The following is a 21,219-nucleotide window of genomic DNA, read 5'->3' as shown; positions in this document are numbered from 1 at the left end:
GGGATCACTGTCGCTGTAGCCACGTTCCTGGGCGCTCTCGGCGCTTCCCCTGCAGCCGCCTCACTGTGTTTTGCGGGGGCGGGGGCTTCCCGACGATCAGCTGAGAGGCGGGCTGATCGGGTACCACTTCACCACCGTCGCAGTGCTCAGAGCGCTTGCCCACAGAGATCACGGGCTTCACCTGCAGCCGCAGCTGCCTCTCACCAGGCTCTTCGTGCTGCGCTCCCCGAAGCGGCTCCCGTGCAGCCTCCTCTTGCCGGGCCCTCCGCCGCTGCTTCTCTCACAGCCGCCTCCGCGGCTGCTTCCTGCTCCGCCAACATGGCCGTGCTCCCTGGATCACGGTGTTCTGCTCCTCAGCAGCACGCAAATGGGGAGGGCAAATCGGAGGGCAGCCTTGCCGTTTTTATTTTCTGCTCCCCGGGTCCCGCTGGGTCGGGGCTCGGCGCAGCGCGCTGTTGCCAGCTCCCGCTTGGGAAAAAAAAGACATCCCCCGAAAATAAGCCACCGTGGGGGTTTTTGAGGGGGGGGAAATATAAGACGGTGTCTTATTTTATGAGAAACACGGTAGCAATGAATCACTGCAGGTCTAGTGATTTTTATATCATCAAAACCAGGACAATATTTTATCCTATAATTTATATGTATATGTAATTAATTGTACATATAATTTATATGTAAGAACAGACAGAAGAGCTCTGTTGGATCAGGTTGTTAACAAATCCAAACTCCATCCAGGCTGCCTGTTGGTTTCTTGTTGTTCTTTGTGTTATTGAGCAGTAATGCAGGTGGATCCTTTGTGAAGATCCCAAAACTTCCTCACATCCAGAAACAGTTGCTCCATACATGGATGCCGTCTCTTCCAGAGATGTTACAGAACTGAATTTTTTTTCATTCTTCATACATGCTAATAGTGAACTTGGGTGCAGAGTTAGGGTGCAGTTAGTTCTTACCAAGTCTTTTATTCAATATTCACAGAGAGAGGCTTAGAAAAGCTGCCTCTTGTAGTAATGACGTTGCTCCGAGTGAACCCCCCCCCTCCAGCTCTCCCATTATACGTCATCCCTACATTGGCTGATCTGTGCTTTCTTCCTCTGAGCTTTCTGTTCTCCTACTTTCAATGCCCACCGGGTTCTGGGAGGGGGGGGTCTGGAATGCTTTCTAAAGATACTGAGTCTGTCAGCTGCCTCTCTCCTGGGGCTGCTGCTGCTGCTGCTTCCTGTTCCTCTCCCAATATTTCCCAGCTTCTCCCTTCTGCAGCCTCTGAGCTGTGACCTCCTGCAACCCACTGTTGTAAATCTATACTGTCTTCCTCTTCTCTGGAAGATTCAGGCTGAGGAGGCGGTATCCACTATTCCTCCCCCTCCTCTGCCCAGTCCCTGACAGTAGGATGGGCAGTCAGGAAATCTGTTGGTGTTTAAATGGAGTATCCTGGCAAAGGGCATGGCTGGCTGGTTGGCACCCTGGGCACAAGCACTCCACAATGCAGCATTTTGGTACAGGTCCAAGTTTCATAAATCCTGTGCATTTACCAGGAAGGTGGGTGGCATTCTCTTCTCCTGCTTTTGTCAGTCAGAGAGTCAAGTCAGGTTACCAGGCTGCTCAGTTCGAAGTCCACCTGGACCAGCTTGGGCTCTGGGCCACAGGTTTATTCTGGCTGGGTGGTCTGATTTCCACATCTCACCAGTGGCCTCTGACTAAGGTTAACCTCAAAGGTTATGTGGGCCTTTGAGGGGCCAACAGGTCTGTGAGGAGTCCACCACGGGGAAATCTTGGACAATCTATTCAAAAGGAGTTGTCTCCTTGCAAGTTTTCTCTTGCTTCTTGGAAACAGCCAACTCAGAATACCACCAGGGATGCCTGCCCTGTCTTGCTTCATTTCCCTGGCTGTCCACCCCACTCCAGCAGTTGCTTATGCAGAAATGCTGAGCATTTTTTTTGCAGTTACTTCTCTCTGACACCCTTCATTCCCTTTCTGCTGCTAAAAGTTATTTTTAAACCACATTCATGTTGTTGGTTTTCTTTTTCTGCTCTCCCCCCGCTTCCTCAAACTAGCTATCTCTGCTGTCAGTTACTGAATGACACTCTGCAGAGCTTCCAGGCCCATTTGTTGTTCTGATCCATGGCAGGCTCCTTTTCCTTTCTTTTTTTTAATATCCCCCCCCAACCCTTCATCTTATTTGAATTATGGCTGTGCTGTACCATCTTCTCATACTAAATAGAAAGAGACTTGGTGTTTCTCTGAAAACCAGACTTCCTGTCAGTTTGAGGGGAATGTATTTCCGCCCCCCCCCCCATGACACAAGAAAGTTGTAGAAAGATATTTTGAACACCAGTCATAAGGGTGGTTTTGTTGTAATTGAACAGCAGCTCCCAATATTCACTGAAAACTTGAGACCTTGCAGAATAATGAATTTAGCAGTTCTTCGCCTTGCCACAGGCAAAGCAGGCACTAGCTGCGCAATCCATCAGAAATAAAGGTGAAATTGTGCCTAAATTGGATCTTAGAATTGCTTCTGAGGTTGCTTTTGGAAGATTGTGGTGGGTTTTTAAGAGCTTAAATCCCAGCCCAGAGATGCAAGCCTTTGAATTGTGATACCTGCTTGTCTTTACGAGAGGGAAGCCTGCAGAGCAGCAGAAGCTGAAAATGTCATTCAAAATGGGTGCCTTTCCTGGGCCCTTGTTCATGTGCATGAGCCTTCCTGGTGCATTCTTCAAAAGCACCACAAACTCCCTCTTGCAACAGTTTTATTTCCCCCTCAGTAGGGACACGGTTTGGCGCTGTGGTCTAAACCACTGAGCCTTTTGGGCTCCTGATTTGGAAGGTTGGCAGTTCAAATCCGCATCACCGGGTGAGCTCCCTTTGCTTTGTCCCAGTTTCTGCCAACCTAGCAGTTTGAAAGCATGTCAGTACAAGTAGATAAAATAGGCATCGCTGTGGTAGGAAGGTAAATGGTGTTTCCATGTGCTCTCACGTCCATCACAATATTCCATTACGCCAGAAGCAGTTTAGTTCTGCTGGCCACGTGACCTGGAAAGGTGTCTGTGGACAAACACAGGCTCCCTCGGTCTGAAAGCGAGATGAGCGCCACAACCCCAGAGTCGCCTTTGACTGGACTTAACTGTCCAGGGGTCCTTTACTTTTTTTTTACCTATTCCCCCCTCAACTAGTAAAAGTTGACCAGTTGACCTGGCCCAGAACATGAACCTTCATTACTGTGGGAAAACAGGAGCTTTATTCCCCGGGTGAGTTTTTGAGCAAGGGAAGATGGCAGACTTTTCCAGAATGCCCTGGGCAAGGATACCCGCTTAAGACTGGCATGGTGTGGGTAAGGCTACCAATGGCTTCTAGCCATGATTGCTATGCTCCACCTCCGCTGTTGGAGGCAGAATACCAGATGCTGGGAATTCCACGTGAAGAGAGTGGCTCTTGTGCTCAGGTCCTGCTTGCGGCCTTCCTATTGGGGCATCTGCCTGGCCACTGTGAGAACAGGAGGCTGGCTAGGTGGTCCCCCTTTGGCCTGACTCAGTCTTATGTTCCTATGAGTAGATACGACGCCATCAGCTTTACCCTTCATTTTCTGCTGAACTGCTGCTAAACCTGCCCTTGCTGTCATATTCTCACACAACTTGTGGTGCTTTAAGGTTCATTGGTGGCAGAAAGAATGAGCAATAATCTCCTACCTTTTCCTCGTGGGAGTAGAGTAGGGCCACATTCACACCGTACATTTAAAGCACGCCGTTACCACTTTTAAACAGTCGTGGCTTCCTCAAAATAATTTTGGAAGCTGTGTTTTGCTAAAGGTGGTGAGAAGTGGTGAAGGAAAACCTTCATTCCAGAGCTACAATTCTCAGAGTTCCCTGGGAAGAGGGCTTGATTGTTAAACTATTCTGGGAACCTTAGCCCTGTGAGAAAAATGGGGGTCTTCTAATAGCTCTCGACATCCCTAACAGGCTGTAGCTCCCAGAATGGATGTTTAAGGTGGTATAGTTAGGACTGCTATGCGTCCGAAATTTCCCAGCAGCGCCTGGGTAGAATAGCTTTAATGTCCAGGAAAATCCAGACTTCCATGTTGGAAGTGTAGATTTTGGAAATTTTCCTTAAAAATTCCTTTTCTTTTCTTTTCTTTCTTTCTTTTTTGAGATTTGGCAAAAAAAGTTTAGCAACTTTTGTGTCTGGATTTTCACTTTTTGAAATATGGCAACCCCTAGATATAGTGCTTTAAAAATAGGGTGTGAATGTGGCCCACGTTTGGCTGCCAATAAAGTAAGGTGGTTCTCTCAACAATCAACATACTAGTAGAATAAAAAAATTCCTTCAGTAGCACCTTAAAGACATTTGGTTTTTCAAATGTATCTGAAGAAGTGTGCATGCACACGAAAGCTCATACCAAAATAAAAACTTAGTTGGTCTTTAAGGTGCTACTGAAGGAATTATTTTATTTTGCCTCGACTCAGACCAACACGGCTACCTACCTGTAACTAGAACATACTAGTAGGAAAGACTGAAGGAAGAAGTTAGATTATCATGTTTAGCTCCCCACCCCCTTTTAAAAATGACAGCTGGTTTTGTTCTTTGTCTTTGACAGATGCCTGAAGAACAGGCGTTTAGTGTTCTGGTCAAAATCATGTTTGACTACGGACTCAGGGAGCTTTTCAAACAGAATTTTGAAGATTTACACTGCAAGTTTTATCAGTTGGAGCGACTCATGCAGGTAAGGGGTGCTGGCTGTCCCCGGAGACCAAGATTTCAAAGGGGGTGGGGTTTCATCCGAGACAGTGATGCTCTTTGCAAGGTGAACTCCAGAGATGATGCTAAGAGTGGTGGCCTGGCTGCGGTGTGGCCACATGGCCTTTAATCATGTGACAAGCTGTGCCCCATTCTTCTCCTAGCTATTTTCCTCTTCCTGTGATCATCGCAACAGCTTGTGTAGCAGCACAGTGGCAGGGAGAGTGGGGTGGCTCCTGTGATCCTCATTGCTGGACTCCAGCTCCCATCATCCCTGCCTCCTGAACCATGCTGGGAGTTGGAGTCCAGCAACATCTGGAGTGCAGCACAGCTTCCCCCAGCCCTGGAACAGCATGCCTTTTCTCTCTCCCTTTTAGTTTCTTTTGTTTTTCTTTTTGAATTGTTGTTCTAGCCACACCCTAAATATAGTGTAATATTGAATGAATGAATGAATAACAATAGAAGAGAAGCAGTGGAATATAATAATAATAATAATAATAATAATAATAATAATAATAATAATAATAATAATAGATACAATGGCCCAATAATTCATTAAGTGAAAGTCAGTCAGATTTGTATTGTCTGTTAGGCAAAGACCATAATAATAATGATAATAATAATTTATTATTTATACCCCGCCCATCTGGCTGGGTTTCCCCAGCCACTCTGGACGGCTTCCAACAGAAAAATAAAACACAATAATCTATTAAACATTAAAAGCCTTCCTGAACAGGGCTGCCTTCAGATGTCTTCTAAAAGTCTGGTAGTTGTTTTACTCTTTGACATCTGTTGGGAGGGTGTTCCACAGGGCAGGAGCCACCACCGAGAAGGCCCTCTGCCTAGTTCCCTGCAACTTGGCTTCTCGCAACGAGGGAACCGCCAGAAGGCCCTCGGTGCTGGACCTCAGTGTCCAGGCAGAATGATGGAGGTGGAGACGCTCCTTCAGGTATACTGGACCGAGGCCATTTAGGGCTTTAAAGGTCAGCACCAACACTTTGAATTGTGCTCGGAAATGTACTGGGAGCCAATGTAGATCTTTCAAGACCGGTGTTATGTGGTCTTGGCGGCCGCTCCCAGTCACCAGTCTAGCTGCCGCATTCTGGATTAGTTGTAGTTTCCGAGTCACCTTCAAGGGTAGCCCCACATAGAGCGCATTGCAGTAGTCCAAGCGGGAGATAACTAGAGCATGCACCACTCTGGCTAGACAGTCTGCAGGCAGGTAGGGTCTCAGCCTGCGTACCAGATGGAGCTGATAGACAGCTGCCCTGGACACAGAATTGACCTGCACCTCCATGGACAGTAGGGTGGGTCATAAAAAACTTTTTTTGGAAAATGTTTCCTCCCTTGATCTTATATCAGGCGTATGGTATAAACATAGTCAAATTTCAAATTTGGGACAAATCGGTTAATATTTAGACCCTGCTCCTACAGGCAGGTAGGGTCTCAGCCTGCGTACCAGATGGAGCTGATAGACAGCTGCCCTGGACACAGAATTGACCTGCACCTCCATGGACAGCTGTGAGTCCAAAATGACTCCCAGGCTGCGCACCTGGTCCTTCAGGGGCACAGTTACCCCATTCAGAACCAGGGAAACCTCCACACCTGCCCGCCTCCTGTCCCCCACGAACAGTACTTCTGTCTTGTCAGGATTCAACCTCAATCTGTTAGCCACCATCCATCCTCCAACCGCCCCCAGGCACTCACACAGGACCTTCACTGCCTTCACTGGTTCTGATTTGAAAGAGAGGTAGAGCTGGGTATCTTCCGCATACTGATGAACACCCAGCCCAAACCCCCTGATGATCTCTCCCAGCGGCTGCATGTAGATGTTAAAATGCATGGGGGAGAGGACAGAGCCCTGAGGCACCCCACAAGTGAGAGCCCAGGGGTCTGAACACTCATCCCCCACCACCACTTTCTGAACACGGCCCAGGAGGAAGGAGCGGAACCACTGTATAACAGTGCCCCCAGCTCCCAACCCCTCTAGACGGTCCAGAAGGATGTTATGGTCGATGGTGTCAAAAGCCGCTGAGAGATCCAGCAGGACTAGGAAACAGCTCTCACCTTTGTCCCTAGCCTGCCGGAGATCATCAACCAGTGCAACCAAGGCAGTTTCAGTCCCATGATGAGGCCTGAACCCTGACTGGAAGGGATCCAAATGGTCCACTTCTTCCAGGCGTGCCTGGAGTTGTTCAGCAACCACTCGCTCAATCACCTTGCCCAAGAATGGAAGATTTGAGACTGGGCGATAGTTGGCCATATTAGCCGCATCTAAAGATGGTTTTTTAAGAAGCGGTTTAATGACCGCCTCTTTCAGCGGGGCTGGGAAGGCTCCCTCATAGAGGGAAGCATTTACCACCCCACGGAGCCCATCGCCCAGCCCTTCCCGGCTCGCTTTTATTAGCCAGGATGGGCAACGGTCAAGGAGACAGGTGGTTGGTTTCACTCGTCCAAGCAGCCTGTCCACATCCTCGGAGGTAACAGATTGAAATTGATCCCATGAAACATGACTAGACAGGGCTCTAGCACTCTCCTGCCCTGGCCCTGCTCCCACAGTGGAGTCTAACTCCCTCCGAATCTGAGTGACTTTATCTGCAAAAATATTAGTCACCAAAAAGAGTAATAAGAAACAGTAAAAAAGATCCCCTTGACAGCTGTTTTTGCTAAAAAAAAGGGGGGGCTGTGATTTTATTTTTTACTATAGTTACCCCATAGGTAACAGACTTGTCTACATTTTGCCAGCAGCCATCTGATTGACCCTTTAGAAAAAGAATTTGTTTGCTCCACATCTGAAAGCTGCTGGAGATGCAGCTGGGGTAGGGAAGCCCACATAGGAGGCTGTCCCACAGTGGAGTAGCGTTCCCCCCCCCATGTGTCCACCTACCACATCTCCAGTGATGAAGGAATTCGTGGCAGGGGCTCTGATTAGCACTTTACGGTTTGAGCAGGCTCACATGCCTGAATCCCCATGTTTCTAGAATGCCGCACAAGTGAAAAGTTCCTTGCCAGGTCATTTGCAGTAGCCTTCAGCAGCTGGCTACCCTTCGGCATCTTGGCCCTTCAGCAGGTCATTGGGGTCATAGGGGGGGTGACACACCGGGTCTTGCCCCTCCCCTGCTGCCACCATTAAAGCACCAGAATGGGTGTTTGTTGAAGCCAGTTGCTGCCTAGGGGCATTAATGTTCAGGAGACCTAAATGTCCTAAATTACGTTAATGGGTGCATTAGGAGTCCGTTGTGTGCTTCCATCTTAAACAGCTTCTTGCAGATAAGAAGGTGACTGTGTTCTTTATTTATTGCTATTTGGGACAAACGTTGGTCTTTTTCTTCTGTTTTAGGAGTACATTCCTGACCTCTACAACCACTTCCTGGACATCAGCCTTGAAGCACACATGTATGCATCCCAATGGTTCCTCACACTGTTCACAGCAAAATTCCCTCTTTATATGGTCTTCCACATCATCGACCTGCTGCTTTGTGAGGTAATTGACAAATTCCAGTAATCCCAGCCCTCCACATGGGTATATTTAGTTATAAACTAAACACACAAGAGTTCCTCTTCCTTGTAAACAAGCAGAAATAAAAGGGTGGAGAGAAGGAAGGTATATATAAACAGTTTCACAATCCTGTTCATTTTCATGGATGTTTTTCCAGCGTTCTGTAGACATGGCATCATGGCAGCTTCCAGCCAGCGCATTAGATGTTAATCTCCCATTTCTCAGAATCTACCTATTGTGTGCTGTGCCTGTGTGTGATCTGAACATTGAGTCACTGGCAAAGGAGGTCAGCTTTGTCCCCCTTAATCTCTGAATGGCTGTGTGCAAGCAGCTGTTGCTGGAGGAAGGAAATGATTCAGCAGCTTCAAGAAAGTTTTGGGCATAAACGACCGGGTTAAGTTATGGGCAGAATGTGGTGCCAAGAAGAGCTTGCTAAAAGCTTACTTTTATTGTTGCTTATAGTCCTCAGGTGGCACAATGGGTCAGTCAATCTCGCTGTTAACCGGAAGGTTGGTGGTTCGAGCCCACCCAGGGATGGCTGTGGGCAGGACTCCTGCATTGCAGGGGGTTGGACTAGATGACCCTCAGGGGTCCTTCCATCTCTATGATTCTATTACCATATGGTTGTAACAACTGCAGAAAAGAATATACACGCTAATACAATATTTAAAGAAACGACATCAACCAAAATATGTTGTTACATTAAAATATATAGTAAAAAAAAAACGAGGTAGAAAAGGTAGAAAAATTGTTGTTGTTGTTTAGTTGTTTAGTCGTGTCCGACTCTTCATGACCCCATGGACCATAACACGCCAGGCACTCCTGTCTTGCACTGCCTCCCGCAGTTTGGTCAAACTCATGTTCGTAGCTTCGAGAACACTGTCCAACCTTATCTGGTCCTCTGTCGTCCCCTTCTCCTAGTGCCCTCCATCTTTCCCAATATCAGGGTCTTTTCCAAGGATTCTTCTCTTCTCATGAGGTGGCCAAAGTATTGGAGCCTCAGCTTCAGGATCTGTCCTTCCAGTGAGCACTCAGGGCTGATTTCCTTCAGAATGGATCGGTTGGATCTTCTTGCAGTCCATGGGACTCTCAAGAGTCTCCTCCAGCACCATAATTCAAAAGCATCAATTCTTCAGCGATCAGCCTTCTTTATGGTCCAGCTCTCACTTCCATACATCACTACTGGGAAAACCACAGCTTTAACTATACAGACCTTTGTAGGCAAGGTGATGTCTCTGCTTTTTAAGATGCTGTCTAGGTTTGTCATTGCTTTTCTCCCAAGAAGCAGGTAGGTAGAAAAATACAAAACGTTAAAAGGAACTAATGCATTAAAATCACCTCCATTTCTAAATGCTGCAACACAACAATAGGAGTGCTGAGGACTGCTATGCTGTTGACAAACATGCTTGATGGTAGAAAAGTGTTTTTATTTTGAGGCTATTTTTCACCTTGCTCTTTAGCCATAAAGGGGTCCCAAGGAAACTCACAATTCATATAAAAAAACACAGCCCTCCCTGCCATTAGGCTTACAATGTAAAAAGGCATGACACACAAGGAAGATGCACTGTGAGGGAGGAGGAAATAAGCATGCCTAGGTTAAACGTCTTAGTTACTTGAGAGAAGAGACCCACACGTGGTGAGGTGCATTTTCCCTGTGGGACCTATGGCCAATTGCTTGGGATTTCAATGTCTTTCTGTGCCACTTTCTAGTACGTGCTTGTTTGGGTTCATTGTCATCATAATGTGCTAGGAATATCCATAAAGCTGGGGAGAGATTGCAGCTCAGTTGCCTCTCCAGTTACAGCTAGGAGTCTTGGTAGACCACAAACTTGACATGAGTCAGCAGTGTGATGCAGCAGCTAAAAAAGCCAATGCAATTCTGGGCTGCATCAAGAGGAGTATAGCATCTAGATTTAGGGAAGTAATAGTACCACTGTATTCTGCTCTGGTCAGACCTCACCTGGAGTACTGTGTCCAGTTCTGGGCACCACAGTTCAAGAAGGATACTGACAAGCTAGAACGTGTCCAGAGGAGGGCAACCAAAATGGCCAAAGGCCTGGAAATGATGCCTTATGAGGAACAGCTTAGGGAGCTGGGTTTGTTTAACCTGGAGAAGAGAAGGTTAAGGGGTGATATGATAGCCATGTTCAAATATATAAAAGGATCTCATATAGAGGAGGGAGAAAGGTTGTTTTCTGCTGCTCCAGAGAAGCGGACACGGAGCAATGGATTCAAACTACAAGAAAGAAGATTCTACCTCAACATTAGGAAGAACCTCCTGACAGTAAGAGCTGTTCGGCAGTGAAATTTGCTACCAAGGAGTGTGGTGGAGTCTCCTTCTTTGGAGGTCTTTAAGTGGAGGCTTGACAGGCATATGTCAAGAATGCTTTGATGGTGTTTCCTGCTTGGCAGGGGGTTGGACTGGATGGCCCTTGTGTTCTCTTCCAACTCCATGATTCTGTGATTGTACAGCGTTGAGAGAGATCTTTGCTTGAGAGCCACTGCCAGCCTGGGTAGACGATGCCAGTCTATATGTCATGGGAGATGATGCCTTTGTGGACTGTTTGCCCCCTGCCTGCTGGCCTACAGAGAGAGCAAACCACTATCCCTGGCTTTCCCAGGGACTGTTGCTCATCCCACTCCCAACAAACCACAGTCTGTAATCCAAGAGCAAACCTTGCCTGCAGATTGTGGTTCCTTGGCAGTGAAACAACACCTAGCGCATGGCTTGGACATAGCACTGAAGCCGGAGATCCTGCTTTGTTTCTCCCTGGTGCTATTGCGAAGGAGAAGAGTGAGCAAGAGGAACAAAGTTCCGTGGAAAACACTTAACTGGGGTGTGTCATGGTATGTGAACGAGGGACATAGTCTGATCTGGTCCTAAGGCAATTGGGTATTAATAATCATTCTGCATTTGGCAGAAACACTTTTGGCATTGGGACTTCTGATTCTTTTGGGATTCTGATGTTGTGGAACTCTGGTGAGGGATTGTTTCCCCTCCTCTTCTGATTTAAATATTTGAAAGTCATTGGCTGCACCTACCCAGTTCCCTTTGGGGCAGCTTCTTAGGGACCAGCCTGCCATACCAGGAGAAGGGATTGTGCTCGACTCCAGCTCCCCTCAGGCCCAGCCTGCAGGGCTATTGGCTGTTGATGATGGGGGTCGCAGTGCAGCAGCGCATGGAGGGCATCGCAAGGGTGGGCCCATGTTCGGAGGGTTCCTCTGGATTCCCTTCCCTAAATAGCCACTGGATTGTGCAAGGGGCACCTATGGGGGCTGAATGCTCTGACCTGGAAGGATAACTTAAAAGTGGGATTCAATGCAGTGCGGCAGTGTTCTTGTTCGAGAGATTTAGAGGGTTCCTCCAAACCTTGCAGCAAAATGGACTAAACATGTCTGAATCACACTTGTGAGGGAGCAGTGAGCAAAGCACATTTTAGCCAGGGAGCAGCAACAGTGGTGGTGGCAATGGCTCCCTGGGAGGCAGTTTTAAGAATTCATTTACTCGCTTGCTAATTAGCAACATTCATTAATTCTCAGTGGACTTTCCCCCTCGGAAAATGGCACAGTTCTGCTGTGCCCCCTTTTACTGAGAGATCGTTCTGTTCCTTTCCCAGCTGGGGTTTGTGCTCCTCGGGTGTGTGTGTGTGTGTGTGTGTGTGTGTTGGGGTGGAGAGTGGTGCATTCTGCTGAAAATACCAGCTATCAGCTTTACTCCGGCCTGTGTCTTCTGAGCTGCCAGAGGAACGGTCTGTCCATTTTCAGTTTTTCATTCACAACCATCAAGGATAGGAACTAGGGTGATGACTTTTTTTACAGCCTCATTTCCCTGTATCATAATTTGATGAGCTTTCAGTAAAGATTAGATAAAATTTTACTTTCAAAGAGATTTGATTTAAAAACGCACAAAATGATTTTAAAAAATTTTTATTGATCAGTTTTTTGACCATTTTTTAAGTCACTGTAAGCAGATATAAAATTGAACCCAAGCTTGAGAGTCACATATATACAACATTATACAGGGTCGTCAGACACACAAGAAAGCTTTTTTTAGCTGCAGTAACAGTATAGATGCCGCTAGAGGACGATGTTTTGCTACCTCTCCTGTAGGTTCTTTTCCCAGCATGTTCAGCAGGGTCTGCTAGCTGAGCTTTGAGGTCCCAAAAAGGGGCTTTTACCTTGCGCAGGTGTGACATTTGTATACCTTGCGCAGGTGTGAGATTTGTATAGCCTATGTTGCTAAGAACACTCCCCATTGTGGAATGTGGTGTTGTGTCCAAATTTGATACGAAATATATATATAATTGTTAATACAATTTTATGAAATCGTAAAACGGCATACAAAAAAACCCACTGTTTGTGTGTGACCTTTTTTAATATTTCAATGGAATATACCTCATTTTAGTCATTAATAGGCAAAAGTTCATCCATTTGTGCTACAGGAAATAATTTTTGAGGAAAAAAGATGAAAAAGTCATCACCCTAATAGGAACCCTTTCCTGAAATCAAAGAAGTTCAGGTGGAGGCTACATGCCATGATCTAGTTGTGCAAATGTCTAGGCCCTCTTCTTTCTCTCTTCTCTGCCCACAATTACAAGAAAAATATATGCAGACTTGCTGGTGGAACTTGTGTTCTAGGAACCTGTACAGCAGCAACGAGCTGTTGAGTCTTCTGAGTACATTTAGCTTACATCCTCACCCCCTGCAGGAAGATGAAGTTTAGTAGAGGATATCAAGGCTTTGGAGCAGAGAGAAAGATCTGTCTGTTAACAGACTATAAATCAGGATGGGTTCTGGGGCTGATAGTTCTCGTCCAGAACAGACTTGGCAGAGACTGCTCCGAATGTTGGTTTTGTCTCTCACTACTTGCTTTTCCTTCTTGTTTTCCCCCCTGCAGGGCATCAGTGTTATATTCAATGTTGCCCTTGGGCTGTTAAAAGTGAGTATCCAGCCCCTCTGTTCCGCTTCATACGATTTGTGCCGAAAGCCCTGCAGTGAACACCTGCACTGTAGAAATCCTTAAGCCGTCCTGCAAAATTACCTTGCAATTTTAAAAAAGCAGGGCCTAAAAGAAAGAACTTGCAAGAGAATGACTAGTGCGTTTCCGAGCACAATTCAAAGTGTTGGTGCTGACCTTTAAAGCCCTAAATGGCCTCGGTCCAGTATGCCTGAAGGAGTGTCTCCGCCTCTATCATTTTGCCCGGACACTGAGGTCCAGCACCGAGGGACTTCTGGCGGTTCCCTCGTTGCGAGAGGGCCTTCTCGGTGGTGGCGCCTGCCCTGTGGAACACCCTCCCAACAGATGTCAAAGAGGAAAACAACTACTAGACTTTTAGAAGACATCCCTGTTCAGGGAGGCTTTTAATGTTTAATAGATTGTTTTGTTTTGTTTTTCTGTTGGAAGCCGCCCAGAGTGGCTGGGGAAACCCAGCCAGATGGGCGGGGTATAAATAATATATTATTATTATTATTATTATTATTATTATTATTATTATTATTATTATTATTGGTGCTGGCTCCAATGGAGTGAGTTTTACAATGGGGCTCTTGCTGAACACTTTGGGGCTCTTGTACATATCTCTCCCCACCCAGGGGGCCATGTTTGCAACGTAGAAAAAAGAGCTGCCCTGTTTAGGGAAGTTTTTAATGTGTGACATTTTAATGTATTTTAATCTTGTTGGAAGCCGCTCAGAGTGGCTGGGGAAACCCTGCCAAATGGGTGGAGTACAAATAAATTATTCTTATTCTTATTTATTATATAATAGACATTTTTTTAAAAGAATAAAGGAAGGAAGGAGCCAGGATCCAATAATTCCCCACTGGTAGTCGGGACAGACTGTGTGCAACCTTCCCTCCTGCCCACCTTGGACTGGGGTGTCTGTCTCTCTTCGTGTTCCCTGGGGTGTGGTGTGGTGGGGAAGCTTGAACTCTACTTTGCTAGGAGGGACCTAGGAGAATGAGGCTTTTTCTCCCACCCAGTGCCTGCATTTTGCCCTAGGAGCCACTTTCAGTTTTAAACTGTCTGCGACGATCCAGATATCCCGTCCCTTAACCTGACTAGCCTTCCCTCCATCCTGTCACCCATCATGAAGGACTCGTGACCCACAGCAGCCTGCACCAATGTGCTGTCCTCTGGGTGCTGCATGGGACTGCAAACTTCACTGGCCCCAGGCGGGGGGGGGGGGGAGAGGTTGTGATCTGGCACTGGGTTGCAGACAGCCACACAGGAAAACGGGAATGTGTTGTGTTGGGGGGGGGTGTTGTGTTTTGTTTTCAATAAAGCGGAGTTAAATATCATTTCAAGTTTCTTCCCAAAGGAAGAAATGAAGCTACTTTCGTCGCCACTTGTCTCGGTTACAGGATGTGGGTGCCACACAATTTCATTTTCCAGAAACCCTTTTTCTCTGCACTTTCTCAGACAACTAGGGACGACTTGCTGCTGACTGACTTTGAAGGTGCTCTGAAGTTTTTCCGTGTGCAGCTGCCCAAGCGGTATCGTTCTGAGGAGAATGCCAAGAGGCTGATGGAGTTGGCTTGCAGCATGAAGGTATGTCCCTTGGGTGGTGGTGGTTTGCATTTAAGTGGAGCCTTGCTATGAAATACTCAGGGGGGTGGGGGGTGATTATGCTCCTCATGCACTGCCAGCAGCGATGCCTCCTGTTCTGGCTGTGACTGGAGACTTTCCAGACAGTTATATAGCTGCTGTAAAGGGGAGGGAGGAAGACAACAGCTCACGAGACTTGTGAATGGGGAGACCAAGAAGCAGAGAGTTTGATGGTGGTGGTGGTGGTTTTTCTAAAGGGGGTCTTCTTTCTGGTGGTGCTTCTCTTGAGGCCTAGCACTTTTCCCTGTTGCTTTTCTCTCACCCTTGGATGTCTGCTCTAACGAATACTCCCAAGATCTAATGGGAAACTTCTCCTGATGTGAAACGTACCCATTCCATGTGGTCATCCACTGGGGTCCTTCTTGGGTGCCCCATCGGAAAGCAGTTTGGGGGGCAGCAGCACAGGAGAGGGCCTTTTGGTCATGGCCTCCCCTATATTAAATGCTCTCCCCGGTGAGGCTCTCCTGGTGCCAACCTTAACATCCTTTCAGTTAAGATGTAGCTCTTTTCTCAGGCATTAGATGAGTTACGATTATTGAGCTTAATCATTTATGTATTACACTTTTTGGGAGATGGGATTTTTGTTGTTACACTTGATGGTGTTGGTTGTTTTTTCCTCTAAAGTGTATCTGTGTCACCTAGAGAAGTTTTGTATTAGGTATTAGGCAAATAAATCAAAATAACAAGAGCAATACCTGCACTGTTTTGGGCTGTTGCAAGTTGTAGTCTAAAACATTTGTAGGGCACCAGCTTAGTGAAGTCCGCTGCTGTAGCCTAGTGTGTTCAGGACATACCTATTAAAGAGGATTTGGCAAATTCATGGAGGAGAGGGCTATTGGCAGCCCCTAGCTAAAATGGCTATGCTCTGCCTCCACAATTGCTTTCAAATGCTGGAGGGAAGAGTGGTCTTGTGCCTGGGTCCCGCTTATCCGTTTCCCACAGGCCAGGCCAGATGGGCCATTGGCCTGATCCAGCAGGCTCTTGCCGTGTTCTTTTGGTCACAGGCCCTGGACCCCAAAGTGAGGAAGTGTGTCAAAGCTTGTGCCTGGAGAAACTGGCAGTATGTTCTTTGTAATCCAAGAGGAGGGTCTCCTGGGCACAGCCCCTTCTCTTGACCCTATGGCTTGGGTCTGGGTCTCCTAGAAAGCCTACAATGTGGGCGGGGGGATTGCTCTTCTTCCTCCTCCTTTTCTCAGACTCTCAGACCAGACACTTCCTCACCACCTGCCCATGTGCTCCCCACTGGCCCTCTGCACAAATAATTCAGTAGCCTTCCATGGGCTGCAAGAAGAAAAAATAAGTGTATCTGAAGAAGTGTGCATGCACACGAAAGCTCATACCAAAATAAAAACTTAGTTGGTCTTTAAGGTGCTACTGAAAAAATAAAAAGTCATGCTTAATAAGGCCTTTGTTTTCTCCTTGGGAGTGGGCTGGCTCTTCTAATTGTCCCTCTGGAGGGCTGCGGCTGATCAGTTCCCTCTGGCTGCTTAACATCCAAAAGGTGAATCCTTGGCTGCCAGAGGGAGCCTTGGTGGACCTTCCTGCATCAGTGCCAGTAGAGGGAGCAAGAGGACAAGTTTTGTTCCGCTCCAACATCCCTTAAAAGAACTGTTGGCATCCTTCCTGGGCAGTCTCTGCCACCAGCCTGGGCCCTCCAGATGTTTCGGACTGGGGCTGATGGGAGCTGTAGTCCAGAACATCTAGAGGAGCCCCAAGCTGGTCTGGAGGCTGATGATGTGGGGGAGAAGGTGGTGGTTTTGCAAATCGTGCTCCCCATCCTCTTCTGATTGATAGTCTTGCCTGTCCTTGTTTCCGTTCATCTCTCACAGTGATAATTGCCATTTTGTAGGGCAAGCTGGTTGGCCTTTCAGCCAGCCTCAAAATAAATCCTTACTGCATTGGGATGGGGGACAGGTGTGAGCCCCAGGTGTGCTAACTGGCTTGCCCATTCACAGCGATAAGAGGTTAGATTGTGTATGCTTCACTTTCCCCTTTCTGCATTACTTCCCACCTTTTCTCCATGGACCTCAAGGTGGCCGGTGTGGCTCCTCCCCATCTCATTTAATCTGCAAAACAAGATTCCTGTGAGGTAGGTTAGGCTGAGAGGCAGTGACTGGCCCAAGGCCATGGCCAGGTGGGGATTTGATAGACACTCTGCTACACCACACTGTTTGTTTGCGTACAAACTCAACAAAATAAATCCAAGGATTTAGATTTGTGTGATAACATTCCAGCAGTTAGAAAAGCAGGGCACTGGGTAGTGTGTTTTCTTAAGTGTCGGGAAACGTTTTAAAAACTGCCAGATTGCATAAAAGTCTCCAGAAAGTCCGTGCCACAATAGATATGGACTTAGCACAAGTTAAAATGTACAGGCTAAATAAATGCTACCCGAGCCCCACTCCCAGCCTGAAGTCCCCTCCTTATTGAAAAGCCAACCAGGATATGTTCCAGCTCTCGCTTGAGGTGAAAACATGAAAAATTGCTCTGGGGGGAAATGTCTATGTTTGTGAAGCAATGGAGAGGGAAGAGGAGACCTTCGTTGTGGAGCTTGGATCAGTGTGTGTGACATTTGCTGAAGATGCTCTCTGTCTCTCTCCCGACATGCACAACCCCTCCCAACTTGTACTGATAAGAATTCATTTAACCTCCCTACTGTGTCCAGTGACAAACTCTGTAAATTGGAAGGGTGCCTAACTGTAAGCTTCCTAAGCCAGAGACTCCCAGCCAAAGGGAAATCAATCATCAGAGTTGTGTTTTGTTTTTATAGAAAGGCTCCAGCAGATATATTGAGTTAAAAGAAGCCAAAGCACAGTTTCTCCACATGTCTTGACTGAGATGCTCTTGATTCCCCCCCCCCCCCAGATTAGCCAAAAGAAGCTGAAGAAATATGAACGGGAGTACCATGCCATGAGAGAGCAGCAGGCTCAGCAGGAAGACCCCATAGAAAGATTTGAGGTAATTAATGTTATTCTGTCATGTTGGAGGCCAGCCTTGGATGAGATCACCACACATGTCTCAGTGTTGTTTTGTGTAGGGACCACAGAGCAGGGATGGTCCCAGGCAATCCTTTCTGAGAAGGCCAATCCATAACCAGGGGCACTACTACTGAAAAGGTCCTGCCCCTGCTGGCTATATGCAGCATTTAATTCCAGCCTTGTAATTCAGTCTGCAAAAGTCAGTCTCCTGCCTTACCCACCCCATGTCTTTGTTGGTGGGCAAGCTATTGGTGGCCTCCATAAATAAGACATAAATACAGTGGTGCCTCGCTTAACGAATGCCCTGTAAGACGAATGGATTTTGCGATCGGAGGTTGCCTCGCAAGACGACAAGGTTTTCTATGGCCGCCGCTTCGTCTTGCGAAGCGGCGGCCATAGAAAAACAAACCTCTGACTGCAAAGTCCAGCGTGCAGCGAAAAATTGCCAGGGCTTTTTGCCGCCTGCCTTCCCCTTGGCTTGGGGAAGGCAGGCGGCAAAACACCCCCACACCTCCGCACTTCGGCTCCGGGGTTCAGAGCCGCTTGTCCCTCCCCCCGCCCGACAGATCCGGCATTTGCCTCTGTCGGGCGGGGGGAGGGAGTAGCGGAGGATCGGACTGTGCTGGGGGAGGCAGGCAAGAGGCGGCGGCGGGGGAAGACCTCCCCCCGCCGCCGCTTCTCGCCGCGAAAAGCCGGCACGGAACGCAACTTCTGAGACCTCCGAAGTTGCGTTCCGTGCCGGGGGAGGCAGGCAAGAGGCGGTGGGGGAAGACTTTCCCCCCGTCGATGCGAAAAGCCGGCATGGGGCTTGGCAGCGGTGGGGGAAAGGCGCAGGATCGTTCCTTCGCCTTTCCCCCACCCCGCCAGACAGAGCCAGGTCCAACAAAGCTTCTGAAGCTTCGTCCGATCCGGCTCTGTCGTTGGCAGCAGCGGCGCTTGCTCTCTTGGCTCGGGGAAGCGCCTGCCTGCCTTCCCCGAGCCAAGAGAGCAAGCACCGCCGCCACCACCAGTTCCCCCGGAGCCCATAGGAACGCATTAATTGACTTTTAATGCATTCCTATGGGAAATGGTGCCTCGCTAGACGAAATTTTTGTAGGACGAATTGGGTCCTGGAACAAATTAATTTCGTCTAGCGAGGCACCCCTGTAAGCTCCTTAGTCCCCTACTTGCAATGCCAAGTTCCAGGCAGCTGCAGTGAATGTTTAATTGCAGGGTTTAGGGTGGAGGATACCCTCTGAGGTGACCACTCTGGGGGCAGTTGCTTTGGGGGCACCTAGAGGCTGGGGCTACTGCCTTGAAAATAAGGAAGCATCTTGTGGAGCAGGGACCCTCAACCCTTTGGTTTAAGCATTGGTAGCCTTCTAGGAGCTTAATCCAATGTCTTCTGAGGTGGGGTCACTTAATGAGTAATGAATTCAGGAACTTGCTATCTTTTGACTCTTTTTTTTGCCTTGATCCAGCGAGACAATCGGCGCCTGCAGGAAGCGAACATGAGGCTGGAGCAGGAGAATGATGACCTGGCCCACGAACTGGTGACAAGCAAGATCGCCCTGAGGAAGGACTTGGACAATGTAAGAGCCAGAGGCCTTGCCTGGCCATTCGCTGCCCTTTGGTCTATTTGGACGCCATTCTCTCTCAGTGCCCCTGAGGACAGAGCCTGTCTTTCGTGAAGGGCTGTAGCGCAGCGGCAGAGCACCTGCCTTCAATGCAGAAAGTCCCGGGTTCAACTCCTGGTGTCCTCCAGATAGGGATTTGGTCCTGCCCTTTGAGAATCCATTCCCTACCTCCAACCTTCTCAGCCCAGTTGACATGAGAGCAGAGCCCCATGACCAACATAATCTGGCTTCATCCCTAGTCACTTGCACCTGGGGGTCCTGAGGAGGGCTGCTGTGTGACAAAAACAGTTGTGGGAGCTGGGTACGTTTAGCCAGTAGAAGAGAAGACAGAGATGTGATATGTAGAGGTAAAAGTCACAGGATAACATGGAGGTCCCATGGAAGATGGAGGAGGCTTGTTTTCTCCTGCTCTGGAGGCAGGACTCAAACCAGTGGATTCAAATGACAAGAAAGGAGATTCTGACCATGCTGCGTTGGCTAGGCAATACAGCCATGTTTGCTGCAGCTGATGGGAATCGTAGCAGCTGAAGACTTATGGGCACCTGGTTGGGGAAGCCTGCTCTGATGAGGCAAAGTGTTTCCTTTGTTGCAACTGTCCAGGCTTCCTTCTTTTCTTCTTACTTTCTACCAGTTTGGAAGCAGGTCTTTGAATCCTGCCCAGCCTTCCTGTGCCTTATCACAAATAGCCATGCACTCTCCATTGGGTCATGTAAAAGGGCACCAGTTGACTTGGTTTAGCCAGATTCTCATGTTAGGACAAGGCAGGAACGTTCCCAAAACAGCGACTGTGGATAAATCTGCCTTCTTTTCAGAGAGCAGTTGACTCATGAAGAAACTGGGAAGATTTGATCTGTGCAGCTCCTCCTAGCCAGCCTTTTTCTTCTGGCACTTACTGATTTTAAAAGACCTCTGAACCTCTCTGTATTCAAATAATCCCAGAACATTGTATGGGAGGAGGAAACAAATGAAGGTTACCTGGCAGGTGAAAACACTGGAGGGGTGGATGTGCACGATGGATCCCTTCTCAGTGTCACTACCCTGTCCCTGGGAGGTCCTCATCTTGGAAAATAGCAGGAGAGGCAGATGTTGGAAATGGCTCCCGCTGTGCTTGTCAAGCAAGCAAGCAAGCTTTCTGCTACTCCTTTTGTCTGGATTCCCAGTTGAAAAGGCAATGCCTTCAGCACAAACCCTTGTTTCAGTATCTTCCCCCCCCCTCTTTCCCTTTTGTATGTGGATAGGGTCTGCTGCTTTCTGAATGGACTCAGATATTATCAAGCCTTTACTGTATTCTAAATTTAATGCGCAAGACCCAGCCTCAAATCTCAAGTGCCTGCCCATGCATGCACCCACTTCTCCACAACTGTTTATATGTCTGCTATTTGCAGAATTCCTGCTTGCTGCTAGGAATGTTTTAAAAAAAATGACCGGAGATGGGCTCTGACATTTTGGCTCTCCCATGTTTTGTGTTCCAGGCAGAGGAGAAGGCGGATGCCTTGAACAAGGAGCTGCTGATGACCAAGCAAAAGCTGATAGATTCTGAAGATGAAAAGAGGCGGCTGGAGGAGGAGTCGGCTCAGGTTTGGACCATGGGGCAAGGAGGTGGGAAGGGTTGGGTTGCTCTGCCTTCTCTCTGCCAGTGGGAGGGAGAGCAGGCACGACAAGGGCAGAACCACTGATCCTAAAGTCTGGCAGCCTTTCTGGGTGGCTTTTCTGTGGTTCTGCTCTAGCCAAACCCATCCGGATTCCAGATACCTTGGGGGGGGGGAGAGGAAGGTCTTGTGCCAAAAAGACATTTAGAG

The 21,219-nt window shown here is 48.0% G+C and overlaps 1 protein-coding gene across 2 annotated transcripts in view; it reads left to right on the top strand.

Moving 5' to 3' along the window:
• Positions 1–21,219, top strand: part of RABGAP1 (RAB GTPase activating protein 1) — a 101,554-nt gene that overhangs the window by 76,135 nt on the left and 4,200 nt on the right. For both annotated transcript variants that reach the window (XM_060270300.2, XM_060270299.2), the window contains 7 exons: positions 4,587–4,712; positions 8,067–8,210; positions 13,123–13,164; positions 14,644–14,772; positions 17,692–17,784; positions 19,265–19,375; positions 20,893–20,997. In XM_060270300.2, coding sequence (XP_060126283.1) covers positions 4,587–4,712; positions 8,067–8,210; positions 13,123–13,164; positions 14,644–14,772; positions 17,692–17,784; positions 19,265–19,375; positions 20,893–20,997 — 750 coding nt within the window. The remainder of the gene's footprint in view (positions 1–4,586; positions 4,713–8,066; positions 8,211–13,122; positions 13,165–14,643; positions 14,773–17,691; positions 17,785–19,264; positions 19,376–20,892; positions 20,998–21,219) is intronic.

Source organism: Zootoca vivipara, chromosome Z2, assembly GCF_965207765.1.
Source record: "Zootoca vivipara chromosome Z2, rZooViv2.hap1.1, whole genome shotgun sequence".
NCBI lineage: Eukaryota > Metazoa > Chordata > Lepidosauria > Squamata > Lacertidae > Zootoca > Zootoca vivipara.
Note: the sequence above shows the minus strand (reverse complement) of the source record. Positions and strands in the feature narration are given on the sequence as shown.